Below are 10,675 nucleotides of genomic sequence, written 5' to 3'. Positions count from 1 at the left end.
AAGTGTTGCCTTAACTCATCATGGAAAAGATTCATGCCAGAGGTGGGCAAGCTATTCCACAAATAACGAGAGGCATTTGAGCTGCCGGATATCCCACCAAAATCACCATAATAAGTATAACGATATGCTAATGAGCCCATTAATTAAACAAATTAAAGCCCTGATTAGCTAATATTTCTATTAACATACTTGTCTTCACAAACATAACATGTCATGGAGACATAATGAACTCTGTCCCTTATAGTAGTTTCAAGAAAATCATTAATGTGCAAATGTACAAAGCAAGGTGCTTCAGAATGTGATCAGATTATCTGTTCTATTCACCTTATGTAGAAGAGTCTGGCTTGAGAGACTAACAGGAAGTGTAAACACAATATGAACCGATTGTGTTTACACTTCCTGTGACAGAGCTTATCCCTGCAGTCTGCTTCCAGTGAGTCACTAGCTTTGACCAGAGAGATGATCTCTGGTTTGAGCAGGTAAAACAGCCGGCATTTTGAACAGGAAGTCGTAACACAAACGGGTCAAGTGGGCGAGGCTACATAAGGTGAATATGGGGGACCTGTGGTGTAAGTATGAAGTTTCAATCATGTGTTCTTGAGTTACTGTGTTTATGTGTCTTTAGACAGACAGACATCTTCATCACATGGAACATTTGCCTTGATAGCAGTGGGCCGGAAAAAGTAGGTGAGCTATTCCCCAAATAAAAAGGTGGGTAATGTGAGTGTAATGGCTACCTGCTCTCCATCATCGCTGCACTGTGTACATCCCTGTGATGATGTTTAGGCTGATGCCTTTCAGATGTCACCATGTCCCAGTCCACTTCTGAAAGAAGGCTGAGTGGAAGAAGATCGTTTCGTTTACTTGTTTCTTACCATATATAGGATACTCTTTATTGGTTTTTATTGTTAATGGATTCACAAATGACATAAAGGCAAATCATGCCCCATGCACAGTTTAGGCATGGTGTTGACAATTAATTATGTATACGAGGGATAAAACATGTTCATTGTGTTATGATCCAAAAAATGCATCGTGCTGTGTAAACAAGTAGGACAACATCAATTAAATTAATAGCTCATTCAAGTATAAAAAAGAAGATAGACATCACCCCAGCTGGAAATAAAATAATGTGGTACATCATTTGTGTTAGGCTTTGCAAATACTTTGGCTTTTCCCATACAATAATTTGCATACTTGTGAATTCTGCAACTAGTTTTATTCACGTTTCATGTCAAATGTTTCACCCATCTGTAAATGCTGCTTTATCAGTTCACTCTTGCCATCTCCTGCGCTCACCACCAAATATTGCAGCCCATTTGCGAGTTATCTCCAGATAGACTGCTGGCTTGTTGGGCAAGTAGTCTAGATAAACAGTCTGGCTTGTTTTGGGAACTGCCATTTCGATCTGAGTCCCCTCATGCCATTCATTAAAAGATGTTATGGAGATGAAATCAGGCCTAGCCTGTAAGGCAGCACTCAGCGACGTCTCGTAATATTTCCCATTAATGCGATTTCGAGTGTTTTGGAAGTTCCAGGGCCGAATGCTTGTGTCAATATACCCTGGGCCCACACTGGGAATGAACATTAGGTTGTTATCCTCACAGAAAGCTTTAATAGACTCCCAATTGCGATGAGTGGACCCATAGGAAAAGCCATTAGTGGCAAAGTAAGTATAGAGACCATCAAAACCAGCAGTCACGATATCCCTCTTGTGCTTCTCCTCAACCAGCAGGGCGATGAAGACGGCATCGTACGGGGTGTCCCTGATGCTGCTGCTTTCTGTGTGCTTTAGCAGCTTGGCCCACTGCTCCGAGTTCAGCAGATACGAGTCGTACACATAGAACAAGGGAAGAAGCTTTCCAGTGTTTGTCCTGTACTTGAAGAAGGCAGGGTGCTCCCCGTATCTGGGGAGAGGAGTCATCACATAAACAAGCAAAGAAGAGAATTAATAACGTCACAGGAATAAAAAAGGCTGAAAGATGCATCATCATTATCATCAATGCTTTTGATCTGAATCAATAGTCCACAGATACTACAGTATATTGATTGTCTATTATTGGAGAGACAAAACCAGAAAATGAATCACTGCATTACTCACTTTTCAATGATGTACTTGACATTAGTGAACATAGTCATCTCATCTCTTCCTTTGTATGGTTCAATGTGAAAAGCCACCTGTATTTAAATCAATGACAGGAAAGTAGACGTCTGATTACGATAATGAACAGACATTCAGTGGCAAGAGAAAGCCTTCTGCTTTACATTCATCAATCTTCTTTAATGATATGATACTTTGAGCATTTATTCAGTTGATCATTATGAAACAAATGGCTGCCATCATCATACGCACCTTAATGTGGTATTTATGTGCCACCTCCAGCAGCAAAGGCACAATGTCATCTGTTGGCTCGCCATTGTCATCCTTCATACCAGGAGGATACCAGGAAACAGCAATCACACCTGAGAATAAATACAGTTAAACGAAAAGCCCCAAACATGAATAGGAGAAATCTCAGATGCTCATTTAGAAATAAATACTACAGTAGATCTAAATATCCAGCAGTGTAGGAAATAAGCCAGGGGCAAGGCAAAAATGGCCCAAGAAATGGCCCTAAAAACTGTGATTGAGGGGCAAAAATTGCCCCCAAGAGTTGGATAATGTTATTTAATTCAATTCATTTAATTTCCATTTCCATATCTAGCACACACTCAGCACCTGCAAGCTGGTTGCCGGAAGAAGACGATGAAGAGCACACTGACACAAACAGCGCTGTTGTTTACACTACACTTTAGCAACTTCAAGGTTGCCAGATTAAAACAAAAATGTATCCGCCGCAGGTTACCTAGTCCTAGACGACCAGCTGCATATTCAAGATAAGAACGTGTGAGCGAGCACAACAGCAGCTCAGCAATCAGCAAATCGCTGTATGTTTGTAGCCTACTTGGAGAATGATACAGTAGAAGTGTATCAAGCTCGGCCCAACACGAAAGGCGCCTTCACATGATAAGAGGTCTGCACTTTTCTCACCGCGAGGTAGAGCGATCTGGTGAGCAGAGCGCAAATCTGACTGCAGGACAAGAGGTGAGCAGCAGCAGCACAGGCATACGTCCTCTGATTGGTTACGCTCATGAAAGGTCAGCAATAAGTAGGTCAGCGTTGATATATTTTGAACTTTGAGCGCAGAGCAAAGTGGCAAAATCGAGCTGTGCCAAAAGGGTAGTGCTGCCGCCTAGTTGAGAAGCGTCGCTCTTCCCCATAGGAAAACAATGGGACAGCGGGCGCAGAGCTGTTTTACCGCGGATCATGTGTAGGCACCTTTAGGAAGACAGTGTATCAAGCTTGGTCCAGCACTACTGATGACATATACAAATTGTATCATAGGTGAATTTTGAGATTACATAGTGCACAAGGTTCAAACACAGAGATTCCGGTAGGACAAGTCAAAGCACTTTTGAGGACATCTTCATAAATCCAAGCACTTTCAAGTCCTTAATTTATTTTTCTTAAAATCCAAGCACTTTTTTTCTGATTTCCCCACCATTTTCTCCCCAATTGTACTTGGCCAATTCCCCCAGCTACCCAAGTCGCTGCCCCACCCCCTCTGCCGACCTGGGGAGAGCCGTAGACACACACATGCTTCCTCCGATACATGTGCAGTTGCCAGCCACTTCTTTTCACCTGACAATGGGGAGCTTCACCGGCAGGACGTAGCACGTGGAAGGATCACGCTATTCCCACCAGTTCCCTTCCACCCCGAACAGGCGCCCCGACCAACCAGAGGAGGCGCTAGTGCAGCGATCAGGACACATACCCTCATTCCGGCTTCCCATCCACAGACACAGCCAATCGTGCCTGTATGGGCGCTCGACCAACCCGGTGGTAACACGGGGGCACGAACCTGTGACCCTCTACTGCGACACTACCCGTACGCCCAAATCCAAGCACCTCCAAGTACTTTCCAGACCCGTGGCAACCCTGAACTTTATTAACTAATTTATTTATTTTTTAAGTGCCCCCACAATTTTATAAATGTCCCCATTTTTTTATACAGTGGGACAAAAGTTGCACCCATTCCCCCCCTACACTGAGATCAAGTGTAACTGTATTATGGTAATACTAATATGCGATTGCATATATGCTAGGGGACGGGGTGGGACAAAATATTAATATATCGTGATACTTCCTCTTGCAATACTTTATCGATACACCGATGCCATATATTGTGATACCATATTGTGACATATATCCTGAAATGTTTTTTTTTTTTTACTTAGCATTAATTTACACAGATTGAAAATATTTTAGTGATGCATTATTTTGTATCCTTCTTTTAAACATTTGAACTTCCGTTAACATTTTAACTTCACACGTGGAGTCATGGACAAGTGTCAGTCAGTGTGTGCTATAGAGGCACTATGCAGTCTGCACTTTGTTGTACATTGTTTCATGTCAATTCTGTGAATAAATGCATAATTCCTGCTTTTTGCGTTTTTAGGGGTATTTTTGGGGGCGGTGCATCGTGATGCATCAGCCCCCCTACACTCGACTCAGTCACCGGGACACATTATGCACGACTCCACACACGGTAATGGTCTTTCCACACTCCAGTCCGGTAGCTGGCGGTAATGCACCTCTAAGCTGTTGGTATGGGCGAGTAGCAGTCCAGCCAGCCGACCACCGTCTTGTCAGGGGCCTGGCCAAGAGCCCATGGTGTGGTGTGAGTGAGCCTGGTATGAGTCTCCAGCCTGCTAGCTGCTGCTAAGCCTTTACAAGGTAAACTGCTATTAGACTTATTATACTTATTATATCTCTGGGCAAACTCTAAACTTTATAACTGAGGTGGATTTGATCGCGCACTTGGTGGTCTGCTATGTTGGACTGTTTGAGTGATGCTCATGTTTGTAAGCTAACGCTAGCTCGATTAGCATCGTGTGCTAACGTAAACATGTGAGCAAGTTGGTGAGCGCCGTTGCTATACTTTAACTGAAATTTGGTGGCGTTAATGTTATAGTGATTAATATAACACGGTGTCGTTTGTTTCTTCAAGGGATGGCCGCCGGAGTAGCCTACCATGGTGGAGCAGGAACAGCACAACACAACAGAGGCACATTGTCCCCTGGTCAAATGATTTGTGAAAATTAATGCTACGTTTTGATTCCCATGTGCATATTACTGTGAGAATATTGCTGATCATCAGTTGTTCAACCTATATTGCAATAACATAAGCCAAATGCTGACAATATAATGCTGACAGATTTGAGACTTTTGAGAGATTTACTTTGAACCATTTGGTATGTATCTGCCAGTGTGCTTTTGTCAATAAACATTGCCAACAAAGAACCGTTGTGTAGGCTATGTAGTAAGGTAAATCATGTACCCGAATGGACCGCAAATATCACAGAACGAGCCCATTATAGTTGTCTGGTCAGAGCAGGGAGGTTGTTAATAAGATGTGATATAAAGATATTTGATGTCGAGTGAACCAGCTTGGACCAAATGACGAGGAAGAAGATGTGAAGATGGAGAACCAACCGACTGCTTCAAATCAACGAATGATTCTTATTTATTGAAATATGGTTATCTGTAACAATTCGGCATACACAAATGCTACACCATGCAACATATATTTCGATATAATTCTAACTTAAAGAATGGTTCATTTTCCACCATGGTGGGCTGGACTGCTGTGAAATGGTTACCTATATTTGTGTCAAGTGTTGCTTGGTAGATTAATATCTATATATGCCTAATTTACCAGAAGACATATTCGTGCAAGACCTTAGGCTATGTTGAGTTCTATCGATCTGATAAAGTATGTTTTCAAATAATTATCCGAAGTATATTGCCTATTTTCCTCGAAATGGGGGTATAATTAAAAAAACTGAGGACTTGAGAGCATGAAAAAGACTTGAAATTGTTTTTTCAGACCATCAACTCATTTGGAAAGTGTTTATTTAAGACAGACGGAGAGATAAGTTGGCTCGTTTCCCATGGAGTTGAATGGATGTTCCCGGGGAGTGCTACACAAATGTGTTTTATTATTAGATTCCTATAACATGATTGTCTTGATTAAAAAAATATGATCTGCCCTTCAAAAAGGATTTTTCATTTTATTTTCCCAAAATGTGTCTTGGAAAAGGGGGGTCGTCTTATAATCGGACCACACACTATGTTGTATGTGTTCTGTTGACTGTTAAAACGCGTCTACTTTCTTCCCAAATCAAGACAACCATTACACAAATGTTAGTTATACACAAAATTGGGATTAAAAAATATGCCTGACTGGGAAACGAATGTGTAGGCTGGTACAATTTCAAATCGGCCAGCCTCTTTGGCTGGCGGACGCAAAATAATACTACATGGGTGACGATACCATGCACCGCCCCTATGCCAGGTTTCGACCTGGTTTCCTCTTCAGTTACACAGATATCGTGATGTATCGTGGATTAAATGTCTTGGAATCTATTATTGTAGAATCGTTGCATCATGATACCATTGTTATCGACGGCCAAGTATTGTGATAGTATCGTATCGTGAGTTACTGCGGGCTTCCCACCCCTAGTACTGTATATGCTGATGTTAAGTAGGGCTGAGTGATATGTTTGAAATTAATATCACAATAATCTAGGACTGTACCCAACTCAGAATTCTGTCAGTCGAGTCGGATTTGGTTGTTCAATACAAATATTTGTTGGTCGCACCAAACGCAGACTGAGGGACAGGGTCTCTGAACATGTTTATGCCATTAGGACCTCCAATGACAAGTATCCAATAGCTAAACACTACAAACAGGCTGGCCACGGCAACCCCCAACTCTCTGAAGGCCATGGCCATTGAGGTGGTCCCCAACTCTCGAAGGGGAGGGGATCGCCTCAAAAAACAATTACAACAAGAAACTTTTTGGATCTTCAAACTCAAGGCCATGACCTATCCAGGCCTCAATGAGGAGATTGATGATTCTCCTTTCTTGTAAATTGCTTTGTTGTGCTGCTTTCTCCCTTTTGGGGGGGGACATGTGCTTATGTTTGTTGTTTTTACAAGTTGTACCTCTGAAATGAGTGATAGGTTTGTACAAGGTGTTTTTTTCCATGATGTCACTGCTGGAGTTACCTGCCGACTCCTTATATGGTCGTCTTCCTGTCAGCTCAATGTATTATGCAAATGAACTATGTTGGCATTTCCTGCCCCACCTTATATATGTTTGCATTGCAGTTTTTTTCCCTTTGTCACCCTGATGAAAGGCCTGTGTGCCGCAACGCGTTGCTGCGTTTTTAATTCTTGCTACTATGCATTAGCCATACAATAAAGGCTTTTTAAGTTTTTTCACCTACAAGAGTGCCTTGGTTACTTCTTTTTAGTCTCAACTGTCCTACCCCTGACCAAAGAGCACCTTGACGTTATACTACTTGGCCTACCAAAGACGCACTCCTTTCTCTTTTCTACAAATATTTGACTATTGTTCTTTTTCTTTTTTATAAGACTATCTGGCAATCAGAAAATCCATTGACATGAGCTTGTTTGATTTGTTTGTTTAAGTGGGACTTGGTTTTATGGTATTAATAGGCTGATACAAAATAGGATATCACAATCTATTGGGAGAAACCAAACAATTCTATGGAAAATCAGACATTGAGCACCCCCATATAGTAGCCGGAATGGAATGATCCTTGTTTCATAGCCACATTTTGTGATTGTGAGATTGGCAGTCGAATCAGGCTCCTTCGAACGAATCGTCAACTATTTGGGGGTGACATCTACAATAATCATAAGGATTATTTTGATATATAAATATATATAAATATCACAATGTGGCTTACATTATGTCAAATCACATAATAATCAAATGGATGTTCATTGCATTGAACTGCAGCATGGTACATGCGATGACGATCAAAACTGACATTTTTAAATTATTCCATAATCCATATATATGGATATCCATACCTCATTTTGTCTCAATTTTGAGTATAAATTGCTTATAAACATTAATTTACAACTGAACTGTGTATCACAAATTCACAATATCACCATGACTCACGATACGATAATTAACAATAATTTTGAATTATCGCCCAGGCCTGTAGTCAAGTTTTGTTTTTTTCTGTCTTACCAATGGCTGCTGTACGGAGTTGCTGCATATGAGCCTCTATAACAGACGGATCCCTGGAACTGTAGGCCCCTAAAGCTGGGTAGAAGTTGGCTCCGATGTCATCAGGCGGGATGTGCCTCCCCTGTGGATACCCTTGGGCCACCTTGAGGTCCCAGTGTGGCAGCTGCGGGTGGTCCCAGTGAATGTACTTGCCATCAAACTGTGGGTTTCCAAACCATGTGTAGTAGAAGGCGTGGAGGTTGTAGTTAGGAGGAGAGAACTTCCTCAGCGTTGCTTCCAGTTTTGCATCCTTCTCTGCCTGTGCGGAGTCATCCATGTTGGTCTGGGCTGGTTTAGTGTCAGCTTTATTGTCTTTCTGAACTGTAATGTCATTCTTTCCACCTCCTCTGTTGTCCAAGAACAGCTCAAGACCGAGGGGGCTGCCGAACGGAGAATCCTCTGGCGCAAACGACTTCAAAACAACTGTCACAATGAGCACGAGCAGCACCAAAACAATGAATGTGATGCAAGATCTGCGCCTCAGCCTTGCCATCCTTCAGCTCGTGCTTCAGGATGTCCACAGTCCATTGTTGAGACAGCAGACTGTTGGAGAAAGTGCCAGTGTATTTTCTCTCAGCCTAGAGGTTTGAGGAAATATGGGATATATGAGTGTTATTACTAGGAGAGTATGTGAGTGACCTAGACACACACGCATGCATTCTTTCTTTCTTTCTTTCTTTCTTTCTTTCTTTCTTTCTTTCTCTCTCACGCACGCACGCACGCACGCACGCACACACACACACACACACACACACACACACACACACACACACACACACACACACACACACACACACACACACACACAATGATGTGATCTGTTGAAATAACAAACTCTTCAGAGTCCTCCCCCATCATGGCAGAAGACTGATGTCTTGCAGGACCAGAACCTTCCCTCACAGAGACTTAAATGCCCCCACAAATCACCCCCCCCATGGACATTATCCCATGCCATGGACACTTTACTTGACATCTTACATGGACATTTATATCAACATTTTATATTGACATCCCACGGACACTATCCTACCCCCCCCCCCCCCTCCAATTATATATAACTTAAGGACTTTTCTGGACATTTTACATGGTCATGTTACATATCGACCCCATTATATATCACTTTGTTATACGAGTGACTTTTACTTTCCACTTTAGATATTTTTTTTGTATTTTGAGGTTATCTGTTTGCTCAATCTTATTACTGTGATTGCTGCACTGCATACTGCACAACAACATATCGTTTGTAATACTCTGGCTGTTAAAAAATATCTTGATATGAGTTTGTTTCATTGATTCTTGATGCTTTTGCATTGTGGTGCCTCGCTTTTCACTTCCCACCCAATTCACCCATTTTGTGTCTAAAATGCAGGAAGCAACACAGGTGCAAGCAAGACAGAGAGAGCGAGAGAATGAATGTAGCCTATGCGGAAGTAACTTACTCAGCTCTAGTCCACAGTAACGTTACGCTCACTGTGCTTGGTCATGAATACTCCAGTGTTGCCAATGCAATGCATAGACAAACAAATAGTTACCCAACAACGTTAACATAAACTCTACCTGTGTTGAAGAAGCCCATATAAACTTGCGAAGACCTGTCAACACCGGCCCAGGGCAGCAGAACAGTCGGATTTCCACCCGACGGACAAAGCCGCTTGGTTCTCAAACTGGACCCACGTTAATTTTTACAACATTAATTTAATCTACTCGCTTGAGTCAGTCTTCATACATTACTGTATGTGCATTGCATGTGATGCGAAAACTGCACTTCAGCAGGGTAGGTTCATCAGTAGCAAAGAACTTTTATGGAAAGAACTGAAAGCTCCATATTGCCCCATTGCAACATCAGCGCCCAGCAGCCTCCGCCATTTTTTATTTTTGGAAGCGTGACAGCGCCAAAAGAACCTCGCACAGGCTCGCAGTGGTCAGCTGCGGTAGCGCGGGCCCCTATAATCAGCCTCTCTAAACAGTAACTCAACGGGAGAACACTCTAAATTTCGTGGATTCACATCTTTTCTGGGCGTACTGCAAATCTTGACTGAAGTGGTGTAGTGCAGGGATGTAAAACAACAACCATATTGTGGAAACTAAGCAAAATGTTTCGTTTTCTTTGTTTAGTTTTTTCAAGATAAATAGCTAATGCGGCTGTCGTCCACTCCGTCAGAAGTGTGTTGCCGTGGTTTTAACCTCGGGTCCTTTGCATTTACTATTTATCTTGAAAAAACTAAAAGAAAAAAAAGAAAAATTTTGCTTAGTTTCCACAATATGGTTGTTGTTTTACATCCCTGCACTACACCACTTCAATCAAGATTTACAGTACGCCCAGAAAAGATGTGAATCCACGAAATTTAGTGTTCTCCCGTTGAGTTACTGTTTAGAGAGGCTGATTATAGGGGCCCGCGCTACCGCAGCTGACCACTGCGAGGCGCATTCTGTTTCCAAAAATGGCCGGAGTTTCGTCTCTTTCCTTCCATGCTCTTTGTCAGTAGGCTGTGCAAAACAGGGTATAGAGCTTTGATACTGCG

At 42.2% G+C, this 10,675-nt stretch overlaps 1 protein-coding gene across 1 annotated transcript; it reads right to left on the bottom strand.

The window, feature by feature from the left end:
• Positions 1-906: 906 nt before the first annotated feature.
• manea (mannosidase, endo-alpha) lies at positions 907-9,818 on the bottom strand. Its single transcript, XM_083632828.1, has 5 exons — positions 9,711-9,818; positions 8,115-8,731; positions 2,354-2,463; positions 2,102-2,178; positions 907-1,907 (listed from the first exon to the last, which is right to left on the bottom strand). Exons 2-5 carry the CDS (start codon positions 8,644-8,646, stop codon positions 1,274-1,276), a joined length of 1,353 nt encoding a protein of 450 aa, XP_083488954.1. The 5' UTR covers positions 8,647-8,731; positions 9,711-9,818; the 3' UTR covers positions 907-1,273.
• Between the last annotated feature and the right edge of the window lie 857 nt (positions 9,819-10,675).

This window comes from Poromitra crassiceps (genome assembly GCF_964638095.1).
Source record: "Poromitra crassiceps genome assembly, chromosome: 3".
In the NCBI taxonomy this organism is placed as follows: Eukaryota; Metazoa; Chordata; class Actinopteri; order Beryciformes; family Melamphaidae; genus Poromitra; species Poromitra crassiceps.
The sequence above is the reverse complement of the archived record's forward strand: the minus strand, read 5'-3'. Positions and strand labels throughout refer to the sequence as shown.